We start from the raw sequence: 23,647 nt of genomic DNA on the forward strand, positions 1-23,647 counted from the left end.
ATGGGCGAGGATCCGAAGCAGATCCCGAACAACCTGATGCCGTATGTGTCGCAGGTGGCCGTGGGCAAGCTGAAGGAGGTGCATGTGTTTGGCACCGACTACAACACGCGCGACGGCACGGGCGTGCGCGACTACATCCACGTGATGGACCTCGCCGAGGCCCACGTTGCAGCACTCAAGCGCCTGCCGGATAACCACGGCTACGAGGTGTTCAATCTAGGCTCAGGCACCGGCCAGTCTGTGCTCGAGATGATCGACGCCATGTCGGTTGCGTGTGGACACAAGATCCCGTACGTCAACGACCCGCGCCGTCCTGGCGATGTCGCCACGGTTATCTGCAACCCGGACAAGGCTGCCGGCGAGCTGGCTTCAAGGTCAGCCGCGACCTCAAGTCGATGTGCGAGGACCTGTGGCGCTGGCAGGAAAACAACCCGAACGGCTTCACCCAGGAGTAAAAAGCCTTCAGCATGTCAGTACATAAATGTGTTTCAGCCCATTATCAGCGCGATTTCTGGACCGTGCATGAATCCAGGCATTGGCGGCCCGCCGAATGATGGTCCGCCACGAACTCTCCTTTGTTGTTTTATAGCCAGCGCATGGACGCCTTTACACAGATCTCACGCAACCTTGACCTGAGCCAGCTCCTGCTGGTGCATACTGGCCTTGCGCTCGTCAGCGCCCTGGGCACCGCACCCACCTACAATCTGCCTGTGGCCCTGTTCGGTCTATTGGTTCTGCGTGGCGAATTCGACGGTGTGCAAATGAAGCGGCTTGCTGTCATCCTAGCTGCTACAGGGGTCCTCGACGTGCTGTGGGATTCTGGCGAGGGGTTCGCCTCAACTTTACGCTGCTATTCGTACTGGCCAAATCTGCTGGTTAAGCCCCTGTCGGTTTGCCTGTGCCGTGGCAGTCGCTGCAGAACAGCGGGGCGGGGATCCCGGGCCTGTCGTTCCGGAGCGACGCCTATGAGGCCATGGGCGGCGAGGATGAAGACCATCCAGATGCCGCCGTCATCAGCATGCCCCGTGCGCTGAACAGCCCATAGAGTTCTTGGTCATATGTTTCTCTCTCCATTATAATATGCCTTTAGCAGGAGCGAGATCCAGGAAAAATGTGTGCGCCAGTGACATTCTGGAGCACGGTGCTTGAGGCACATTAACGCGTGGAAAGCGCCTCTCCAATTTTACGCTTTCTCTTGTTGTCCCGCCCTTCGAGCACTTATTTTTATCCCTTCTTTTCTTTCGCATTCACAAAATTCTCCTGGATGGTCACTAGTTGCGCGGTCAATTTAACACAGACGGGTACAAGGCTATGAACGACTCTATTACATTCTTCATTGCGCTGGCATAATCTTTGTAGTCCTCCGCTGGCTTGCTTGGTAAGTGCGCCCTGGAGGGAAATGACAGCAATCGGTGCCCGTGTAGCTAACTGTGTACTGCTACCGTGTAGGCCAGGGTGGTAACGACCAGGGACACGGCGGCGCAGCAGGGCGAGAGCACCGGCGACTGGCACATCGTACGACCGGAGCACGTACAGACAATCCAGGCCATGTTCCCCGATATCCCCGAAGCTTGCCATCCGTCTGGACCTGTCTCGGACGGGCTCACCGGTAATCACCAGTGACAACATTCTGCGCAACGGCGGAACGCTGCCTATGCCGCCCGAGGCGCGACAACCGCAAGCGAGGCCGGTGATGATTGGTGAGACTACAGTGACTCTAAACTCGGGCACCGGCCAGCGACGGACAGCGGAATCGGGTGGCACATCGTCGGGCGTCCAGCTTAATGCGGCTCAGTCGCCGTTGGTCAGCCGGTTGAGGATCTCAAAGGACGCGGATGCAGAGCCCCTGCCGCCCCAGCCACCGAAGGTATGGGAAACAGATGCGGGCAAGCGCGCCGAGGTGCTGATGAAGCGCAAAGGAGTTTTATGCTGATGGAGGCCCGCAAAAAGTTCCTCGACAAGAAAAAGCAGAGCAAAGCGGCCGAGAAGGCACCAGCTGCGACAGCCTCGACGACTGCCGAGTAGAGCACCTTTGCAATTTTTGCAGTAAAAAACACAAATTTGTCGCTGTGGATTAGGGTGCCGCTATAGACAATTCATCCTCCGCACTGGCACAGCGAACTCCCTCGCTCTTCTCTCCAGTTTCCTTCAGCCGATTTGAATTTTGTCTTTATATAAATCTCCCAAATGGTTTCAAAGCTTGCTGCCGACTGCCTCTTCTGCAAGATCATCAAGGGTGAGATCCGTCTGTGAAGCTCGCTGAGACCGCGCACAGCTTCTCGTTCCTCGACATCGGACCGGCTCTCCGAGGGCATGCCCTGGTCATCCCCAAGTACCATGCTGAAAAGATGCACGAGCTGCCCGACGAGTTCTTGGCCGACGCTATGCCTGTCGCCAAGAAGATTGCTACGGCCCTGGGTGCGGAGAACTACAACATCCTGCAGAACAACGGCCGCCTGGCTCACCAGGAAGTCATGCATGTCCACTTCCACGTTATTCCCAAGCCCAATGCCGAAGAGGGCCTGGGTGTCGGCTGGCCTACCAAGCCGGCCAACATGGACAACATCAAGGCTCTGGGCGAGAAGCTGAAGGAGAAGCTCTAAGTTGCTTGTAGTTGGTTATGTTGTTAACTAATGGATGCACTTCTGAATATGACTGGTCACTATGCGCGGTCGGCCGTGGGCCAAGAACGGCACATGCAAGAATAGCCTGGAGCTGCTGGCCGATGAAGGTAGAGGCCGGCCATATATTATTGTATTCGGCTGCTTGAGCCTTTCTAGCGGGTACTTGGTCAAGGCTGTCGGCGCCTTTTCCCGCCGATAGTCGTCTGAATCCCGGTGATGCCCACTAGCTCGTTGATGACGGTGATGGTGATGGTGATGGTGGTGATGATGCCGTCGATCACGGTCGCCTCTGTGCCTTCTGGGCCTGGACCGCGAGCGTGAATGTGAGTGATTACTGGGCCGGTCTGTACGTGGCGACCTTGAATGGCGTCTGCGTGAGTGCATATGGCTAGATTTCTCGCGTCTTGACAATCTGTCATGGGCATCTAGCTGCTCATACAGACTGTCAACGAAGTCAAGTAGAGCAGCATCAGCGGGATCTGGCAGCATGAACAACAGCAGCAAGTTTGTCTGCGTCTTGGCGGGCCTTCAACATATGATTTGGTACGGATCAGTCTACATATAGGAGGAGTAGGTTAGGCTTAGTGCATATAGTGCCAAATGTCTATTTCGGCAGTGCCGCTCGAGGGTATACTCACAGCATGGCCCGCATTTTGAGCGCTGCTATGCACTCTGGGTCGACAAGGAGCGCATGGTCGAGCTTTTGCATAACCTGGTCATTACTGCATTCGTCAATGCTATCTGGTAGGCTCTTCACTCTACAGCGGGCTATATAGTTAGTAAGGACATCCTCTGCTCAGTTACATGGTTGTATATATCTGGCAATCACATACATGGTATCTGCCCAGCCTCTGTTTTGCAGTTTCTGCAAATGCCGGTATGAGCAAATGTCGCCATTCCTATCACACAGTTCCTTGGGGACTTTTGCAGACGATGAGCTGCAGAACCCGGGAATCTCCAACAGCTCTTCAGCCGCAGACAACAGGTCCGGGCAGCTAATTAGTGAATCCCCTTCGTCTTTACGGTGGGACCAGTACGACCGCCACGCGCTCGACTGAAACCGTGGCATTGGGAAGGCTGGGTCGCTCTGGGCTTGACCATTGGGCGTCATGGACATGTTATTGATGGACATGTGCGTGGTATGTCCATGGACGGGGGCGGTGGTTAGCGAGCGTGCTCATCAGTGAGAGCGGGAAAAGGGGTGAATAGGCGAAGCAAACGCTGTGGCGATGCGGGTGCCATGTCTTCGCTGTTCATCAGCTGAACCAGCCGGCATGGGGCTTCTATGGGTGTCGATCGAACCGAGCCGACTGGTAGGGGTTCAAGCCTGCAAAATCAATCGACGAATGTCAAAAGCATAGCCGACGTTTTTTTCTTCGGCTTCTCTGCTTCGCAACTGCTCTTGCTCCCCCCCTTTTTGCTTACATTTGTCCCGTCCTCTAGAACTGTAAATTATACCCCGAACTTTGTAATGAGCCCGTACCAACCACCACCACTAGGTAAAATCTGCCCAAAGCCATGCAGCGCAACACACCTAGAAAGAACAGACCACTAACGACATTTGCATACTATAGACAGCTATGGCGACGTACCACCCATGCAGTACATGAACACCGAGCCACGGCGACCCTCCGGCGGCTTTGCGCCGCGTGGCCCGCGACCAGCGCCACCAGACATGTTTGGCGGACCGATAGTGAACACGTTCGGGCCGGGCGAAGGTCTAGATGCACCAGGCGCCGACGCACAGCTAGATCGACGCAGCTCACTCAGCGACCGTCCCGTGACAGTATTCGTCGGCAACATCACGGGCGGCGTCACTGATGAGTGGGTCGAAAAGGTACTGGGGGCGTGTGGGACTGTCACGAGCTGGAAACGCGTGTATGACGCTGACGGCAAGCCGCAAAAATTCGGGTTCTGCGAATTCGCCACGCCGAGGGATGCTATGTGTGCACTGCTGGTGCTTGGCGAGGAAAAGTGCGAGCTGCCGGGAACCGAGCCCCGGAAGCTAGCAGTCATTGTCGATGCGAACATGCGGAGGACATTGGACATGCACCGCGATCGGCTTGTTTCGATTGAGGCCGGCAGCGACAGTGATCAAAAGACTGCAGTACACGCAGCGAAAGAGGCGGTGGAGAGGATCAAAGAGGAGATGAAGGACCAAGCACCGGCTGAGGCTGGTGAAGGCACGGAAGAGATTAAAGGCAAGCAACCGACAGGCCAGTCCACTCTTGAGCGGGCATCCAGTTCATCTGACAGAAAGACACGGTCGAAATCAGCCACCCGCAGTGGTGTCGCGCGCTCGTCCCACTGACCACGAGTCGATCAGCCTTGAGGACGAAGAGGCTTGGGAGAAGCAGCAAGCAGAGGCGCACAGGAAACGGCTGTACCTGGACGATGTTGCTGAGCGTGAGAACCGGTTGGCTCGTGACGAAGCAGACCGTGCAAGGCACATTGAGAAGCTGCTGCTGCGCGATCTGGACCGCATCGAGGAGCGCGGAAGGGCGCGTGACACTATGATGATGCGGTTTGCGGCCTGGGACGACGACGCAGAGGCGCGCATGGGCGATCACGAGTACTACAGGGATCGCGAGCGCTGGTGGCATCACCGCAAAGCAGTGAGGGAGCGCGAGATCGAGTTGGATGTGGCAGATAGGAGACAGCAGAGACACGAAGAAGAGAGGCTGGCCGAGGAGGCGCGAAAGAAGCAGCAGCAGGGACAGCAGCAAACCCCTAGGCACTCGTCGAAGGCACCTGAGGAGAGGAACAAAGCTCCTGCTGAGAAGCCTGCCCTGGAGCCTATTGAAAAGCCTGCCGAAAAGCCTGCCGAAAAGCCTGCCGAAAAGCTTGCTGAAAGACCTGCTGAGAAGCCCGATCCGCGGCGCACCAAGATTGAGCAACTGATTGCTGAGATACCCTCAGAGCCTGACGCGCTGTTCGCATGGCCCATCAAGTGGGACCATGTCGATGAAGAGCTGGTGCATGGGAAGATCGAGCCGGCCACACGCAAGCGGTTGGTCGAGTACCTGGGCGAGGATGAGGAGGACTCCTCGCTAGACGAGCTCTCGAAATTCGTTGCTGACCATATGCTGGCACACAAGCCGCCGCATGGCTTGGTTGAGGAGCTGGCAGCTATCCTGGACGATGAGGCATCGACGTTTGTTGCGCGCATCTGGCGCGTTGTTGTCTATGAGTCGGAGGCACATGCAAGAGACATAAACTAGAATCAGCCGTATATTGAACTTTTAAAAATGAATTGCTGCCATTCTGCCAAGCCAATGCTTACAAGAATTTTGAACAGTTGAGGCAGTTGGCTGCACAGATTCGGTACTTGAAGGCCTGCTGCGGCGACGCGGTCTCCAGCTGCGCATATTCCTTCTTCAGGTTCTCAAGCCGAGATGGGTCAACCACATAGTGCGACGCAACGCGCTCGGCGAACTGGTACACAAAATACACTGCGCTTTCCTTGTTCTGGATCGGCACACGACCGGCATCGGCGGTCGCATAGCCTGCACTTGCGCGGTGAGCCAGCATCGTGTTGCTGTATTCTGCTGCCAGAACACCCTCAAACTCGGTCAGCAGCACAATGGCCTGCTCGTGTGCGGTATGGCGGACCTGGCCCACCGCATCCAGCAGATTCAGCAGAGGGATGTCAATACTATCAATATTCTTCTGCTGAGTCTGCTGGTCAAGGCAGTTTGCAATCGTGTTCAGCAGCGTAGCCGACACACCCTTGTTGCTGCAGATTGACGACACAAGGCTTTGAATGAATGCGTCTATTTCAAACGCAGGTATCTCGTTTTCCACGGGAATGGCCGCCTGCGGTGGATTAGCCCCAGACGCGCGGCCCTCGCAGCTGCCTGCTTCGAGCGGGTCCTTGATCGTGCCTTCGGGCAGCCCCAGAAACTCGGGCAGCCCCTTGCCGATATAGGGTAGCCACACATTAAGCATGCCAAGATCACCAGCAGCCACGCGCTTCAGCAGGTACGCATACAGAACCTGGCGGGCCAGCTCGCTGGAATTCAGAACAATCACATCGTCTTGACTAGGCCGCAGCCCACTCTCCTCGGTAACTGCCACCACCGCAGTGCCGCTCCTGCCGCTATACGCACCCGCTGAATCGCGGCGCGCCCTCTTGACTCCACTGCCATAGGCATCGTCGTCGTGGACACCGACAGCACGGTCAAATTTGATCGATTCCTTGATGAACGATATCAGCGACGGGTAGAACTTGCCTCGAACATTGCGGTTAATGGCCGGGATCTTTGGCCTGTCCTGCACCAGCAGGCTTCCGGCCGAGAGCCCAATGGTCAGTATCAGGCTAGGCCATGTAAGGTCACGGTACTTTGAGCTGGCTTCAGAATTCGGTGCAATGTCCTCTAGAATGTTCAGCACGCACTGCGCCAGTATGTGCCGCGAGTACGGGCTGCTTAAAATGAGCGAAATTTCGCCATATGGTGGGTCAGTCGGGTCGAGGTTGTCAAAGTACCTCTGCAGCTCTAGCACGCGTCGCGGGTCCATCGTCTGCCGCATGATACACGCATCCAGCGACCACGCCAGCCCATGGCACACGTCACTCTCGATGATGACCGACACGTCAGAGTCGTGCATCACCATCGCCAGGTCCAGCCGCAGCGTGCCCAGAGCCGGATCCTGCGTCTTGATAAACAGCTCGCGGATCATTCCCAGCGTTGCATTGTACAGATGCAGGTCCGTGTTGATTGCATGCGAAATCTCGAGAAGCACCGGGTGCTGACGCCGTTTGCGCGAGTACTCCTGCACCTTGATTCCGTATATCTCTTGCGACATTGAGCGCAGCTGCGCGTCTGCGACATACTTTGCCAGCAGCGGCCGGATATGCTGCTGGAACAGTGGTAGGTCCTTGCGCCACAGCGTGCGCCTCACATCCAAGCTACACGCTTCGTACAGCTGCATGCTGCCACGGATTGCTTCACGGTAGTCATCAGGCACATTATCCGGCCACTTTGCCAGCAGCATCAGCGGGATTTTCTGCAGCTGTGGCACTGCAAAGTACCGCTTCACCTTGGCCAGCAATGCCAGGTGCTGGTCTAGTGGCAGTCGCTCGCCCTGTATGCGGCTCATTGCCGCACACACTACAGAGTCAAGTACTGCTGTGTGGATGTCGCGGCGCTTGTGGCCCAGTGAATCCAGCAAGCCGTAGATTGACTCGCTGGCTGGGATGTCCAGGCCGTTGTCGTTGCCAAAATCAAGTATCACCTGCTTGGGCTTGCCCAGGCTCATCATGCGCTTAATCTGCTCACGGCCCTCAGCGCCCACCAGATATGTTTTGTCGCCGCCTGTGTTTCCCATCGTGCTATAGTATGTATAAAAAAGGCTTTGGTTGCAAGAGCTGCAGAGACAAGAGGTGAGTCTGTTTATGGCTCGCACAGTGCGCCAGCTGGTGACCTCGCCACCCAGAGCGAAAAACAAGAGCGCCGATCACCGATCAAATCTTACAATCAAATGATTTAGCTCGGGATTGCCGAACTCCGCAAGTGCCAGCGGTGTCTCGATCACGTCACGTCGGGTGCACTTCAGTGCGAACGCACTCGTCCCCAAGCCCCGTCCATGGCTTGACTGCCGATCCCTCCACCTTCTCCGGGGATTGGATTCATGCTTATCAACGGAGTGGCGGCCAAGTGCCTCGTCCGCCGCTAGGAGCGGGATGCGCAACAATGCACAGGCAAAATATTCCTACATCCCAATTTCTACACATCTGCACCTGCGCAACTCCGTGTATATCCCTTCGTTCTCCTGCGCAGGCAGCCCGATATCCCCCTGCCACCACCTGATGCCAGGCACAGCCTGGCTCCAGCAGTTGGCTTCAGTAGCGACTGCTGTTGCCAGCAGCCCACTCGGACTCACGCGCCCTCGATCCCCCACCGCCTGCCTGCATCTCTGCCCCGTCGGATGTTGGGGAACAGAATTCCACTGGAATGAACCGTGTAGCCCTAGCCATTCGAATTGGGCCCTCGGAGGGAGCCTGTGGTTTCCATTTGCACCTCAGCCTGAGCTATGTGGATGATCACTGACGAGAAAGATATTTCGCCGCTAGTCAGCGACCCCGCACCACCCCCACCTTGGCCAAAGTTGGCCCATTCCGAGATGGGCCAGGAAATCCTGCTGGATACACAGGGGTTGCAGCTGGCCAATAGACTTTCCGGATGAGGCAACGTGGGGTCAGCATCTTAGTCGTGAGGATGCTTGGGTGCTGAAAATCGAACGCTTTAAAAGAACAACGGGCGCTTCGTGGCCTACCCGAGAGCACACGTTCGCCATTCCTCGCTTGCTACCGGTTCCCAAGTCTTCCCTCTCTTCTGTCGCTTCCAGCGTAGAGCTTTCTGTACTCCTTTATCTTCTTTCCTGGAACTCTCGAGGAGACCACCTGCTGTCCCGGTTCACAGCCTGCTTTGAAATCCGGATTACTGCAAGCGCATTGTACCTTCCATCTAATTTACCCGCATCTGTGGATAAAGACAGGCCCGATTGCTCCGAAATCCTGCCTACATATAGCACATTTCACCATGTCACATCTGTCAGAAATATCTGAGCAGAACAGCTCTGCCAACATAAAGGAGCTCAAATCCCATGATATTGACATTGAGCTGTACCAGCGGCAGCAGGAGCTGGAGGAAATTGACGATGAGCTGCACTCGCGCTGGCAGATGATCAAGTCGTTCCTTGTCTGTGGCGCCGCCTTTTTTGCCGACGCCTACCTCATGTTCTCAGCAAACATCCTGGTCATGATCATGGGCTACGTATACTTCCACGACGCCGAGGGCTCGGCCAAAAACGTGGTCCCCAACAACTGGTCGACGCTCGTCAAGGTCGGTGTCCAGGTCGGCTGCCTCCTTGGCCAGCTGATTTTGGGCCGCCTTGGTGACAAGTTTGGTCGCACCAGCGTGTTTTCGATGGGTGCCATCCTGGTTATCATCTCCACCGTCGGCGCGTCCTTCTCGTCAAGCGCGGTCCGCGGCGCTAACGCTTTCGTATTCCTGTTCATCTGGCTTGTGTTTGTCGGCATTGGTGTCGGTGGCGATTACCCGCTGGCCGCAACCATTACCAGCGAATATGCTGAGGTCTCTTCCCGCGGCAAGTACCTGGCCGCTGTGTTCGCCTGCCAGGGGTTCGGTAACCTGGGCGCCTCGATCGTCGCTATTATTGTCCTGGCATGCTTCAAGGGCGCTATCCGTGATGACGTCTACGCGCTGGACTACGTCTGGCGCATCTGCCTCGGCTTTGGTGCCATCCCCGGCGCCATCACCCTCTACTGGCGCCTGACTATGAACGAATCCAAGCAATTCCAGGCAGAGGCCGAGAAGCGCGAGGCCCAGACTGAAGCCATCAAGGCTGAGGACGAGCTGCTGCTGGCCAAGAAGGCTGCACAGGAGTCTGACATGACGCCGGCTGCCGGCTCTTCAACCGTGTCGATGCAGAAGGAGGCTATCAAGGACTTTAGCCAGTTCAACGAGCATATGGATGAGCTTGTCGAGAAGGCGCAGAAGAAGGGCAGCAAGCGTGCCGAGACCTTCAGCGAGTACTTCGGGCAGTGGAAGAACATGAAGGTTCTGCTCGGCACCTCGATTGCCTGGTTCGTGCTCGATGTGGCGTTCTATGGAATCAACCTGAACTCATCCGTCGTCATCAGCGCTATTGGCTTCTCCGGCGACGTGCAGAACGGCGATCCCTACAGCGTCCTGTCGCGCAACTGCCTTGGCAACATCATCATCAACCTGCTCGGCTCTGTGCCTGGCTACTGGATCACCGTGTTCACCATTGAGCGGCTTGGTCGCAAGAGGATCCAGCTCATCGGCTTCGCTGCCCTCACCGTGCTGTACGTTGTAATCGGCTTTGCCTACCACCAGATCCTGGATGCCTCGAACGTCGGCTTCATTGTGCTGTTCACGCTGGCCCAGCTGTTCCAGAACTTCGGCCCCAATGTCACTTGCTTTGTGTGGCCCGGAGAGGTCTTCCCGACTCGCTTCCGCTCCACTGCCCATGGCATCTCCTGCCGCCGCTGGTAAGCTTGGTGCTATTGTCGCCCAGGCTGGCCTGATGACTCTGAAGGACCGCGGTGGCCCGAATGCCTGGATTCCTCACCTCATCGAGATCTTCGCCCTCTTCACTCTCATCGGGTTCTTTGTGACCTTCTGGATCCCGGAGACCAAGGGAAAGTCGCTGGAGGAGATCACCGGCGAGGAGTAAGATACACACACGCTCTAATCTTTTACACTTTATATTACGCATTTCGTATTACATATTCAACCCCTGTATGCACAAAGCATATACGATGGCATGTATTCGGATACAATCTCGTTTCTCGGGATATCGAGGTGTCATGGCTCGTCAGGGCGCTTGCTGCCTGTCTCCGATCTGGGCTCTGCCGAGGTGGCTGGTGACATGGGAGCTGGCTCACCCGCATCTTCATGCTTGGACACTGTGTTCTCGTTGTCATCAGTCTTGATATAGGCATCGCTTGCAGCAGCCGGATCGGGATTAGCTGCTTCATCCTTGGAGGGCAAGCCCTTCTTGGTTTGCTCATCTAAACGCACATGCTGGCCCTTCGTGTCTTGGGCTGCTGCAGTCTCTGCTGGTTCCTTGTCCTGATCTGCTGCTGCCCCATCTAGTTTTTCGTCCTGATTGGCAAAGGTGTCGGCAGGCTCTTCGCCTAGGCTACTGTCCGCCTCCTTGCTGATTCCATCCACTGCTTGTGAGTTACTGTTCCCATCCGTAGCCGCTTTGGCGTCCTTGTTGCCCATATCTGGAGCATTGCCAGATATCACTTCCTCGTAGGCATCTTCTCCAGCCGGTTTCCCAGTCACTGGAACTGACGGTAGATCTAAATCGCTCAGCCCTCCCGACCCGCTGCTGTCCTCACTGGAGCTTGAGCGAATACTGACACTATCATCCGATCCCTCACTGCTCTTATCGCTGACACTGTCCAAAACATCACCAGCTTCTGCCTCTGTTTTCTGACGCGTCTTCAAGCGAGCTGCTTTGCAAAGGATCAAGAGCTGACGATTGGAGGTAGTCAGGAACGCCATGTTCATCCATCTTGGTCTGCTCGGTGGCCAGGAATTGACCCAGGAAGTCGTCGACTGAGGGGAGCTGCTCGGCATCGACATTGTCTGCGTAGACATCATCGGCCTGCGAAGAAACTTCGCTGGTTTCATGGCTGATCCGGTACGCATTGAGCGGCACCTGCACCTGCATCGACCCGATATCTGACTCGACATCCCGCTGGTCGTGGTCTCGAGCTGCCAGGTGTCTAGTAAAAGTAGTGGGCTCAGACAATACTGAAGGCGGCGCAACCAGTGGTGTGCACGACATTAGGCGTAGCCGAGCTTGACTGCAATACAGCCTCGCTCTCTGACGACTCGCTGCGCTCCAAGAATATCCCGGCCTCGGATGCCAAGGGCGTCTGGAATGCGCACGCTGGCCGAGCGTATCAGTCCAGTGGAAAAGAACGGCCGTGTCAGAATCCAGTGTTGCAGTGACGTATCCCGAACAGACAGCTGCGTTGCGCGTGCCGTCGACATGCTGGGCGTATGTGGTCTAGCTGGCTCCATAGAGCAGCCGGTGTCTATGAGCTCACTGAGCGTCACCGGCATATATGTCTGGTAAACATTATCGCCAGCCTCAACAGTGTATATTCCAGGCATGTATGTGTGCTGACGCGACCGGTGACGCAGGTCGTGTGGCGAATGCGATCCTGCTTTGGCACTGCTATGAATGCGACACCAGCCAAAAACCCGCTTTTCCTGGTCAAGCAGCTGTGCGCCTGGTGCTGATAGCAGGACTTGGGATCCGTCAGCTGACATAGTGTACATGCTGTAAAGACGGCGTAGGCTGCTGATGCTGCGTGGCATATATGGAATGGCAACAATCAGCGATTTCGCGGTCTGTGAGTGTATGTCCAACGGATTGCCTGTATACCGGGTCTTCAATTCTGCTGCCACCGCCTTCAACGTGCTATGGTACCGCGCCTTCGTCGATGGTATGGAGCCGCCCAGCCTCCTCGCCTGCCGACCCTGATGGACCTAGGGCAATGCAGCCGACAGAGGCGGACTGCATACCAGTCATACCGCACAAATCCTCGAGAAGCCCCACGGTTTGCTGGTCCACATGCCTCCATAGGCTTTGCAGCCGCCGGATCTCAGGCAGTGTCAGTGCCCAGAGTACCGCAATTCCGCCATTGAAATCGCCAAACACGCGCACAAGTATGTGTGTCAACACAACCAAGCAGGTTACAATATGTGGATGCCCCTTCAGGTTAGACAGCGACGACACTGCGTGCCTGTCCCGATGCTCACTCTCCATGCTACGTCTGGGTGCTGGTAGCTGGAGACCGGGCGCTAGGAGGTGCCAGGTTTGAAGCTTGCACCTTTAGCCTATCCGATGCTGCTGTGTCCAGTAGTATTCCAGCTGCAGCATGGCCAAGGAACACGGCGAACCCTGCACAGTTCCTCACTGAGCTCGCTACATCAACCTCAGCTCCACCCGACTGCGTCGCCCGGCTACGGACAACCATATCCTCGGGCACCTGGACATGGGCAAACAGCTGCGTGTCGATTCTAGGCGATCTCACGTGCGATCGCACAAACATCCCAGGCGGTCAAGCTAAGTGCCTCGACTGCTCGTAGGTGCTGCGACAGTTTGTCGAGGTCTTCGCGGCCAATCTGCTCTTCCTCCATTAACCGCCGCGCGTGTGCCTGTGTCAGCTCTTCCAATCTGCGCCTTGCGCTGCTGCATGGCCATGGTCGCAGCATAGGTGCGCATGATTACCAGCTTGGACAGGTCTGACAGCGGAATCGGCGGTAGGCGACCCGTGGGCTCAGCACTCCCGCTCTTTCTACCTGGATTATGATCGCTACTCGAGTCGGGGTCACTGGCGTTGCCTCCGGTTAGCGATGCAGTCGGCGGCAGCGCGATGGCTGATCTCCCGAGCGTGTCATAGATATCTTCGAGACGGGTTATAACCTGCTGCAAGTCTTTGAAGGTCTGGTGTGCGCCGTCAACGTCCACCGTATGCTGTCGCAAAACAGACTCACGCATGGAGAGTGCCGCGTTTCCAACATACTCGAGATATGCTGCTGCTGCTTCCTAGCACACGAGCTCATAGTGTTAGAACAACATTGCTGTCAAGGTACAGAGGCATTTCCGTTGCATTTCCGTTGCATTTCATTGCTTGCTTGTCCTGTGCAGCAGCTTCTTACCCTGAGTTGTCCGTTATGAAACTTCCGATGGCCAGCTACGAGCAGACGTGGGTCTGTCATTAATAATTGGAGTGTAAAAGGATTGCAAATGGTAAAAAGGTGGACTATCGCTAGGAGAAGAAAGAAGCCGAGAACACAGACCCACACTGCATATCTGCGTCATCAGCCGAGGGAAGCAGGGAAGGGGAGTGTGGCTCAGCCTGGTTTGGGAGCTTTTGGAACACGTGAACCACAGAAGTACCTTCAGGCCAGCAGTGTTGTGGTGAAAAAGCTATGTTTTTAAGGGGTTCGCTGAAGAGAGAATATGAAAATACGCTAGGGATAAAATGACATAAAGTGCAACTAAAGGACGCCAGGTCTCGCTCAGGACAGGGGCCCAGGCAGGGAGAACAACACGGAGGAAAATGCTGTCATTCTGAAGAGCAGCCGTAGGGGTAGGGCCACCCTGGCACAGTGGCCGTCGGGGTGGAACGAGCGGCGTTGACGCCGAAAGCTGACATCGGGATGAAGACAGCAACCTGCGACTCGTTGATATGCTCAGTGAACACACCCTGCTTCGGGGCATTGTCACGCTTGAGAAGGTTGCCCGAGTCATCGCCAGAGTCGAGAATGTGAGCAGTGACGGTCGGTGACGCCTGGATGGTAAGCACTGACATCACCCAGAAGGTTGGGGACAAGGCCGTTGCCGTCATCAGTCGTGCTGGATGTTGGCAACAATGTTGATAGGAGCAACAGCGCTGGCAATAACCTCGCCAAGAAGGTTAGGAACAAGGTCGCGCTTGAGAGGAGCGCTGCTCACAGCCTCCTGGTCAGGATCAAAGATGTGCACAGTGACAGTAGGGTGAGCCTGGACGGTAGCGCTGATTGCACCAATAAGGTTCGGGACAAGACCATTGCCATCCTCATCCGGGTTAATGTTGGCGACGACATCTACAGGAGCGAACGGCACTAGCAACAACTTCACCGAGAATGTTTTTCAGCAGGTCGCGCTTGAGCAGGTCACCCGAGTAATCGATCAGCATCAAAGATATGAGCAGTGACAGTCTGGCGACGCCTGGATGGTGGCACTGACGGCGCCAATGAGGTTAGGGACAAGACCATTGCCATCCTCATCCGGATTAATGTTGGCGACAATGTTGAGCGGAGCAACAGCGCTGGCAATGACCTCGCCAAGAATGTTGTTCAGCAGATCGCGCTTGAGAAGGTTGCCCGAATCATCGCCAGAGTCGAGAATGTGAGCAGTGACTGGTCGGCTGACGCCCTGGATGGTAGCACTGACATCACCCAGAAGGTTGGGACAAGACCGTTGCCGTCATCATCGTGTCTGGATGTTGGCAACAATGTTGATAGGAGCAACAGCGCTGGCAATAGACCTCAGCCGAGAAGGTTAGGAACAAGGTCGCGCTTGAGTAGGTCACCCGAGTAGTCGTCAGCATCAAAGATATGGACAGTGACAGTCGGCGACGCCTGGATAGTAGCACTGACGGCGCCAATGAGGTTAGGGACAAGACCATTGCCATCCTCATCCGGGTTAATGTTGGCGACAATGTTGAGATGGAGCAACAGCGCTGGCAATGACCTCGCCAAGAATGTTGTTCAGCAGATCGCGCTTGAGAAGGTTGCCCGAATCATCGCCAGAGTCGAGAATGTGAGCAGTGACTGTTGGCGACGCCCGGATGGTAGCACTGACATCACCAAGGAGGTTAGGAACAAGACCGTTGCCGTCATCGTCGTGCTGGATGTTGGCAACAATGTTGATAGGAGCAACAGCGCTGGCAATGACCTCACCGAGAAGGTTAGGAACAAGGTCACGCTTGAGCAGGTCACCCGAGTAATCATCAGCATCAAAGATATGAGCAGTGACAGTCGGTGACGCCTGGATAGTGGCACTGACGGCGCCAATGAGGTTCGGGACAAGACCGTTGCCATCCTCATCCGGATTAATGTTGGCGACAATGTTGAGAGGAGCAACAGCGCTGGCAATGACCTCGCCAAGAATGTTGTTCAACAGATCGCGCTTGAGAAGGTTGCCCAGTGCATCAGCGCCCTGAGGTTGCGATATGCCGACATGGGCATTGGCAGGCAGGATCACACGAGCAAACACCTTCCCGAGCACCTCGTACAGCAGGGCCTCGCTGCCCAGGTTCTTGGTAGTGGCGTCATCGATCAGGTTGCTCGGAGTGTCGCGCTTGTGCAGCGGCACCGCAGCCTGGCTTGCCTGCGGGATAGAGACGGGCAGGCGAAGAAGCATGTACGTCTGGCCGTTGATGTTGAACACCATGGCACCGTTGCCATTTACCAAATTGATTGATGGCAGACTGCTCGATGCTGCGCTTATTGAACTTACTAGCCTGGTACGACGGAGTGGCAGGGACAGTAGGCGCAGGAGTGGGTACAGGAGTGGGCGCAGGTGGAGCACCTAGGTACAACCTCGGTGACGGCAGGAGGGGCACTAGGCACGACTTCGGTGACAGCAGGAGGAGCACTAGGCACAACTTCAGGTAACGGCAGGAGGGGCACTAGGCACAACTTCAGGTGACTGAAGGCTGAGGGGGCTGCGGGAGGATCACAGTAACGCTGGGCTGGGCCTGGCTGAGGCACAATGACTGTGACACCGGGCTGGGCCGGCTGCGGGACCACGGGTGGCGGGCTAGCCACGTAGGCCGGGCCCGGAACAGCCGGGACATCGGTGATGACCGGCATCGGGGTGGGGAGGGCGGGCTGGGAACCAATGCCGCCGCTGGTAGGCGAGTACATGAAGTCAGCAACAATAATCGAGATTTGGTTCATTGGAACCGACTGGATGATCGTGACAACAGCGGGTGGCTGGGGGGCTGGCTGGATAACGGTTACCACAGCAGGCGGCTGGGGAGCTGGAATGGCCGGAGGACTGCTAGCCACGTAGTTGCCGCCAGCAGCAGCAGTGGCAGCAGGCGAAAGCCAGGGCGAAGATGGTGTTAGTAACCTTCATTTTGGGAGATAATCGGGATGAGAAGGGGGCGGATGTGTGCCTCTAATGTGCCTTTGCGCGCGCGAAATGTAGCCTCAAGCCAGAAAAGACAGGGTGAATGTAAAAAGGAAGGAAGGGATTGCAAAAACGAACCACGACCAAGAGATAGAGGGGAGAAGAGGATGTGGGAGAAAAATGTAGGTGGAAGAAAGAGAAAACGGTGAAATGCGCTATGAGGATGGATACTATATTCTGGAAATGGCAGTGTGCGGCAACCAGAGGCTTTATATTCAATAAGTGTCTAGGGCACTTGGGTCTGGGATGCTTTGCTGCTCCAAACCGGTGAAAGCATGGTGAGATGTTGTTGTTGTTGTTCTCCAGCTGGATGGTGGGGGGAGAAGGCAGCCGTATAGATAAAAGATGCAAACTTACTACCTTCAAATGCCGTTTGGTTGTCTGGAGGCTGGCCAAAAGCAGCAGCATTCTCTTACTCCGCGCAACAGAAAGAATATTAGAGCTGTTTACATATTCCCCTGTGCCAGCCAGCAGCTAGCCGGTATGAGAGGGTGAGGCACCTGGAATAGAGGGTGAGGCTAGAATGTGGAAGTATATGAGCGGGAGCAACGTTGGCGGTCTTTTGCGGGTAGGGAGGGCTTGTCAGCATGCTGAATGTCAGTAATGCAGCGGGTCTGCGTTTCCTTGTCGAGCGCGATAGCATTTGGGACTGGATTACTGCTAAGCAATAGCAGTCAACCATTCCTGGACAGCAAAGCGAATCTCAAGATGCCCCTAGCATATATCCGCAAAAAGAATTACGTAGGTGGCATCTGGTATCTTGCATGTATTGGCAAAAAAGAATCACAGAGCTAGCCAGTCCTTGGTGCAGGAATCGCTGTTAAAGAGCATGGAGCGGTTGGCGCTGCAGAAGCAGTACTGGGCGTTGTAGGTTGGGTCGGTAGGGCAGTTCTGGAATGGGTTGTGGTAGTATCCGATATCGCCAAAATAGTGTACCTGGGACTTGTTCAGGAACATAGCTACGGCCATGGTGTGCACGGGTGCGTCTCCCCAGCGCTCCATGAAGAAGCCGCCCGCGCGATCCAAAAAGTTGAAATATGCCATGTACTTTTCCGAGCGCAAAAACTCGAGGCTCCCGATCTCAAAGTTTGACCAGAAATGGCACATGTTGTAGTCGCCCGAGTCGTTGGTCAGCCAGGACAGGGTGTTGTTGGGCGAGACGTACTCGGGATATGCGGCGCGGAATGCGTTGGTTGTGCTCCACAGGGACCTTACGGTTATCGGAAACTCGCGCAAGGTGATGGTGAACCCGTACAGCTTGTTGTTGTCGGCCATGTATTTGAAGGGGTCGTAGGGAATGGCGCAGCTGAACTCGACGCCAGGCTCGACTCGCCAGTACCAGTCGAACTGGTCCAGCAGCGGGTGGCGGAAGAAGAAGCCTGATTCGAACCTATTCTCCGAGCAAACAAAAACGCCAGGACAAGTGGTTAGCACATGACAGCTTGAACAACCGGGATTTGCGAGTTTGCATGCATGCCAGATACCAATTAGTGCACCAGTGCAATATACACGTGCATAGGATGTTCAGGCAGATGCCGGCAATTTGTTTTCTTTTTGTTTTGAGCGATTTATACCTGCACATTTTGCGGTAGCTTTCGCTGTCTCCATATGGCACCCGGTTCCCCATCTTGCGCATCTCCCAGCGAGCCCTGACCCGATCGATCCACGGCGGGATCGACCAGTGCTCGTAGGGCACCAGGCCAAAGTGGCAGTCGCCTGACGTCGCCCATTCCATGTTCTGCTTGAACTCGTCCGTGAACGGCTCGTCGTTCAGAAACACATATGGGTAGCGATACCTGTGGTTGAACTGATCCTCGAGCTGGCGCACGGTGGCACGCAGGTCGTGGAGCTCAGAGTTGCGTGCCAGGATCACGAATGCGGCGCGCACAGGGTGGTTAATGCGGGCATTCTCGGGCTTCAGGCGCACATCCTCATGCTGTTTTGGATGGGTGAGGGCGCGGGCCTGTTCGATCGGCGATGGGCATGCTATAAAGAGGATCAGCGCACAGAGCCCGACGACCAGGAGAAACCACCGGGACAGCGTGACGGCCTTGACTGACGGCTGCATCTGGCGAGCGAAAAGAGCAAAAAGGACGGAGGAGGAAAATAGCAATTTGGAACACTCTGCTGGATTGTCGCACCGGCAAATTTGCTCCGTAAATGGGATAGGGCCATGGGACGAGAGTGGGTTGTGTGTGCACGTGAGATGCCACACCTCCAATGTGAAACAATGGGGCCAAGGCGACGTACAAAAACAACGCTGCTGGCAGCTGCTGTTTGCTGAGGCGGTAGTACTTTCTCCTCCCTTTCTCTCTCCCTCCCTCTACTTTCCACCTACTAGCACACATCCACCAAAAAAGTTTGTATTTTTTGTCACTCTTGCACCACCAAAAAAAAGCATGTCTTCCAGCGACAAGCCTTCTGACCCCATGCCCATTCCGGCACACCGCCGCAACACGTTCACCGGGTGGCCGGGAACGTTCTTCACTCCCATGGCTACTGCGCGCCCCAACGGGACCATGGGAATGTCGCCCTCCAGCGGCATGCCGTCGGGGAGCACGGCCCACTCATTCTCGGGCCAGCCAGCCATGGCCAGCTCGCCGCCCAGCGATCAGGCCATGTCGGCGTTCTCGGGCATCGGCCTGTTCCGCCGGTTCTCGGCATCGGCAGCCAGCGGTGGCCCCCCTCCCAACCAGGTACGTTGTGGGTTTCTTGAGCCATGTTTACCAGCGCATGTACTTGGTGTTCAGCTAATTAACAAGCACATCCTGTAGCCACTCCAGCATCCGGTTGACCAGGCGCAGCATCTGCACGAGGCGTTTCCGGCCAGCGACTTTGGATTCCGTAAGTTGGGAAAAAAGCCCAGTCTTGTATGGCAGGTTGTATTGCAAATGAGGCCCCTCACTAATCCCGTATGTTGCCTGCGTATTCTAGACAAGGATCAGCATCCAAGGTCCAAGATCCTGAGCGAGGTCCGCGAGCACGACGATCCTCCCAGCCGGCCTGACTCGCGTATGCGCAACCTGATGCTGTCTGGTCCAGTTTATGATCTAGGCCAGGACACGCCATCTTCTTGTTCGCTGCCTTCCATCTTTCCATGTAGTTTTATGATCATGTCCGCATCCAAAAGCCACTCTAAAAACGATCAAGGGCGGACATGTCGTTAGTCACTCGAGCGAGTACTGAAAAAGGTTTTCTCTTTTTTTGTGTGGCAAATAAACAACCCTCACCCCTCATCCCAGGACGTCGTGACCTTAGCATACCCGGTTGAATGTGCCAATCGCCCTGTGCCGAGGCAAAGGGCCCTACCGCTGCAGCGGCATTGGCAAAGAAATGGACCGGGTGGTGTGATAATGTGCGGGACACATAGAAGCAGCGACGTCAGAATGCGTCGCTGTGCACATCGGCTAATTTCCAAAATGCGATTCTGACAAACCCCTACCGGCAGTTCCGAGGGGATGTGGCCTTTCGCAGCTTCCACACAGCAAGAACCCGGACCCTCCAGTGCTACCTGTGCTCCGGGGCAGCAGACACGGCCAGATCAGGCGCAGAACGTGATTTCGCTCTGAATTGCGGCGAAATTACTAATCACTCCAGCTGCGCGGGCATTTTACACGATCCAACTTTCTCCAATGGCACTGAGGCTTTTGTGGGGGGACCGATTCTCAGCATCTTCTCAGTATAAAACTCTGGCTATGTTTCTCGCAAGCCTCCGTCGCCCACTACATCTCGCTTTTTCTTCCTCACTCTCCTCTATCTCTCACCATAGACAGTTTCTCTCACACACAGCAATTCTCAAAATGCACGCCAAAGTTGTAAGTACCCTGCTGAATGACCAAAGGAAGCGGGATTTGCCAGAGATTCGGCAAGAGCAGCAGCAGCAGCAGCAGCAGCAGCAGCAGCAGCAGCAGCAGCAACAGCTAATGCAGACATTGTCTCGTTTTCTAGATCATTGTTGGTTCCGGTCCCGCTGGACACACTGCAGCTATCTACGCAGCGCGGGCAAACCTCGAGCCGGAGATGTTCGAGGGCATGATGGCCGGCGGTGTGGCGCCCGGTGGACAGCTGACGACGACCACGGACGTCGAGAACTTCCCCGGGTTCCCCGCGGGCGTGATGGGCGGCGAGCTGACAGACAAGTTCCGCGAGCAGTCGGAGCGGTTCGGCACCAAGATCCACACGGAGACGATCACGCGCGTGGACCTGTCGTCGCGGCCGTTCAAGCTGTGGCGCGAGTACGCCGACGGCCCCGAGGACAAGCCCGACACGTGCGATGCGCTGATCATTGCCACCGGAGCGACAGCCAAGCGCCTGTTCATTGCCGGCGAGGACACGTACTGGCAGCGGGGCATGTCTGCGTGTGCTGTGTGCGACGGCGCTGCGCCGATCTTCCGCAACAAGCCGCTGGTGGTCGTTGGCGGCGGCGACAGCGCCTGCGAGGAGGCGACGTTCCTGACCAAGTATGCCAGCCATGTCTATCTGGCCTGTGCGTCGCGACGCGCTGGCGTGCCTCTGATATCATGGCCAAGCGGGCCATTGCCAACCCCAAGATCACCGTGCTGTGGAACACCCACGTGACTGAGGCCAAGGGCGACGGCGACCTGCTCAGCCATGTTGTGCTCAAGGACGCCAAGACCAACGAGACGCGCGAGCTCGAGGTCTCGGGTCTGTTCTATGCCATCGGCCATACCCCCAACACTGCCTTCCTCAGCGGCCAGCTCGAGACCGACGAGTCCGGCTACCTGCTGGTCCAGCCCGGCACCTCGCTGACCAACATCAAGGGTGTCTTTGCTGCCGGCGACGTCCAGGACAAGCGCTACCGCCAGGCCATCACTGGCTGCTGGCTCCGGCTGCATGGCTGCTCTCGACGCCGAGAAGTACCTCGAGGAGCTCGAGGCCGAGGAGCGCGAGAAGAAGGAGAAGGACAAGCAGCAAGCTGTAAGCGTCCAGCCGACTTTCTGCGGGCTTTTTTTTTCTAATACATGTCTTCATTTAATCTCGGGAGGAACAGGCCTCCTGGCCTTGGGGGAAAGTAATAAGCGGGGTGTGGCGATCCGCCGCCTATTGGTAGTGGCGGAAACTGCGAGCTCTAGTCGGCGGGGGCTACTAGCAGACGCGAGGCAGGGCTCTGCGCTTGCACGCGCTGGCTGTCTCTTCACTGGGCAGTCCTGGCAGCTGCAGTGTGACGACGGCCGAGAGCAGAGTATGCTACAGCCAGCGCCCAATTCTGCGCTTTCTCCAGGCGCACAGATGCCCTGGCTGCCCCGATGGGCGACAGCTCCGTCGAATCACAGGGCGGTGGGCAGAGGCGCTCCGTGACTGTTTTTCAAATGCACATGAATGCCTTCTGGCCTGCTCAGCAAGCAGGCGCCCTCAAAGTCACTCGGAGCAAATCCAAACTGCCAGCCCCAAAGCTGGCCCGCGCCGCACGCCGCCTATTGGGCTCGTCCCAACAATTTTTCCTCGCCCTGGGTTTGTTATCGCTCCATGCAGAGCTGATATCGCGTCCGCCGTATAAATTGCAAACGGACGCCCGACGGCCGCTCCCCGAGTTTCCTCTTCACCGTTCTTCTTGCATCTTCTTCTCCTCCCCTCCTTTTTACTTTTTTCTCTTAACTCCTTAAGGAAAAAAAACACACAGAATGTCCGAGTCCAAGAACAACGCGCTATGTCCTTCGTCGCGGATCTGGCCGCTGGTGGTATCTCCGCCGGTGTGTCGAAGACCATCGTCGCCCCCATCGAGCGCGTCAAGCTGCTGCTCCAGGTCCAGGCCTCGTCGGACCAGATTGCTGCTGACAAGCGCTACAAGGGTATCATGGATGCCTTCCGCCGTATCCCCGCCGAGCAGGGTGTCGGTTCGTTCTGGCGCGGTAACCTGTCGAACGTCATCCGTTACTTCCCGACCCAGGCTCTGAACTTTGCCTTCAAGGACAAGTACAAGGCCATGTTCCCCAAGTACAGCCCCAAGACCGACTTCTGGAAGTTCTTCGGTGCCAACATGGCGTCGGGCGGTATGGCTGGAGCCACCTCGCTGCTGTTCGTGTACCCTCTTGATTTCGCGCGTACCCGCATGGCTGTCGACATCGGCACTGGCGCCAACCGTCAGTTCACCGGTCTCGGTAACTGCATCTCGACCATCTACAAGAAGGACGGCATGGGCGGTCTGTACCAGGGCTTCGGCATGTCGGTCGCCGGTATCATTGTCTACCGCGCTGCGTACTTTGGTGGTTACGATACTCTCAAGCAGGTTGTGTTCGGCAACAACAAGAACCCGAACTTCTTCGCTTCGTGGCTGGTTGCCCAGACCGTCACTGTCGTTGCCGGTCTCATCTCGTACCCTCTGGATACCGTCCGTCGTCGTCTCATGATGCAGTCGGGCCGTGCCGAGAAGCTGTACTCGGGTCCCTTCGACTGCCTGCGCAAGCTGTACCAGGAGGCTGGTATGAAGGTGTTCTTCCACGGTGGTCTGTCCAACATCATCCGCGGTACGGTGGTGCTCTGGTCCTGGTCTTCTACGACCAGCTCCAGAAGTGGATGGGCATCAAGAACTAAATCGCCTAATCTTGTCACTTTTATGCTGTTCTGCAATATATCCCAACTCCAAAAACGCCCTAGGTAAAATTTTTGCTGCTCCACGCATCACCGTAAGCACGCCATTGTGGCATGCACGAACTGTCTTTGTGACTGCGATTGGGGATCAGATCAACGGCGGCTGATAATCAGAGACACACGCCACCTGCTGGCATCACCCATGTGCCCAGTGT

The 23,647-nt window shown here is 56.2% G+C and overlaps 5 protein-coding genes across 5 annotated transcripts; 3 read left to right on the plus strand and 2 right to left on the minus strand.

Annotated features, from left to right (window-relative positions):
- Window positions 1–2,187: 2,187 nt before the first annotated feature.
- On the plus strand, window positions 2,188–2,603 carry DL89DRAFT_276775 (HIT-like protein; the record flags this gene model as incomplete). Its single annotated transcript, XM_040889399.1, has 2 exons — window positions 2,188–2,249; window positions 2,276–2,603. 2 exons carry the CDS (start codon window positions 2,188–2,190, stop codon window positions 2,601–2,603), a joined length of 390 nt encoding a protein of 129 aa, XP_040739050.1.
- An 8,375-nt stretch (window positions 2,604–10,978) lies between these two features.
- DL89DRAFT_263157 (uncharacterized protein) lies at window positions 10,979–11,972 on the minus strand (the record flags this gene model as incomplete). Its single annotated transcript, XM_040885886.1, has 2 exons — window positions 10,979–11,579; window positions 11,620–11,972. The coding sequence occupies 2 exons, from the start codon at window positions 11,970–11,972 to the stop codon at window positions 10,979–10,981; spliced, it is 954 nt and encodes a 317-aa protein (XP_040739051.1).
- A 224-nt stretch (window positions 11,973–12,196) lies between these two features.
- On the plus strand, window positions 12,197–13,140 carry DL89DRAFT_71043 (uncharacterized protein). Its single transcript, XM_040891998.1, has one exon. It carries the CDS (start codon window positions 12,514–12,516, stop codon window positions 13,015–13,017), a length of 504 nt encoding a protein of 167 aa, XP_040739052.1. The 5' UTR covers window positions 12,197–12,513; the 3' UTR covers window positions 13,018–13,140.
- A 2,808-nt stretch (window positions 13,141–15,948) lies between these two features.
- On the minus strand, window positions 15,949–16,731 carry DL89DRAFT_71062 (uncharacterized protein). Its single transcript, XM_040891999.1, has one exon. The coding sequence runs from the start codon at window positions 16,646–16,648 to the stop codon at window positions 16,205–16,207; it is 444 nt and encodes a 147-aa protein (XP_040739053.1). The 5' UTR covers window positions 16,649–16,731; the 3' UTR covers window positions 15,949–16,204.
- A 2,540-nt stretch (window positions 16,732–19,271) lies between these two features.
- Window positions 19,272–20,050, plus strand: DL89DRAFT_288939 (uncharacterized protein; the record flags this gene model as incomplete). The annotated part of the gene is made up of 3 exons (XM_040889933.1): window positions 19,272–19,579; window positions 19,658–19,727; window positions 19,818–20,050. The coding sequence occupies exons 1-3, from the start codon at window positions 19,283–19,285 to the stop codon at window positions 20,048–20,050; spliced, it is 600 nt and encodes a 199-aa protein (XP_040739054.1). The 5' UTR covers window positions 19,272–19,282.
- Between the last annotated feature and the right edge of the window lie 3,597 nt (window positions 20,051–23,647).

Source organism: Linderina pennispora (genome assembly GCF_002104995.1).
Source record: "Linderina pennispora strain ATCC 12442 chromosome Unknown DL89scaffold_161, whole genome shotgun sequence".
NCBI classification, from domain to species: Eukaryota; Fungi; Kickxellomycota; class Kickxellomycetes; order Kickxellales; family Kickxellaceae; genus Linderina; species Linderina pennispora.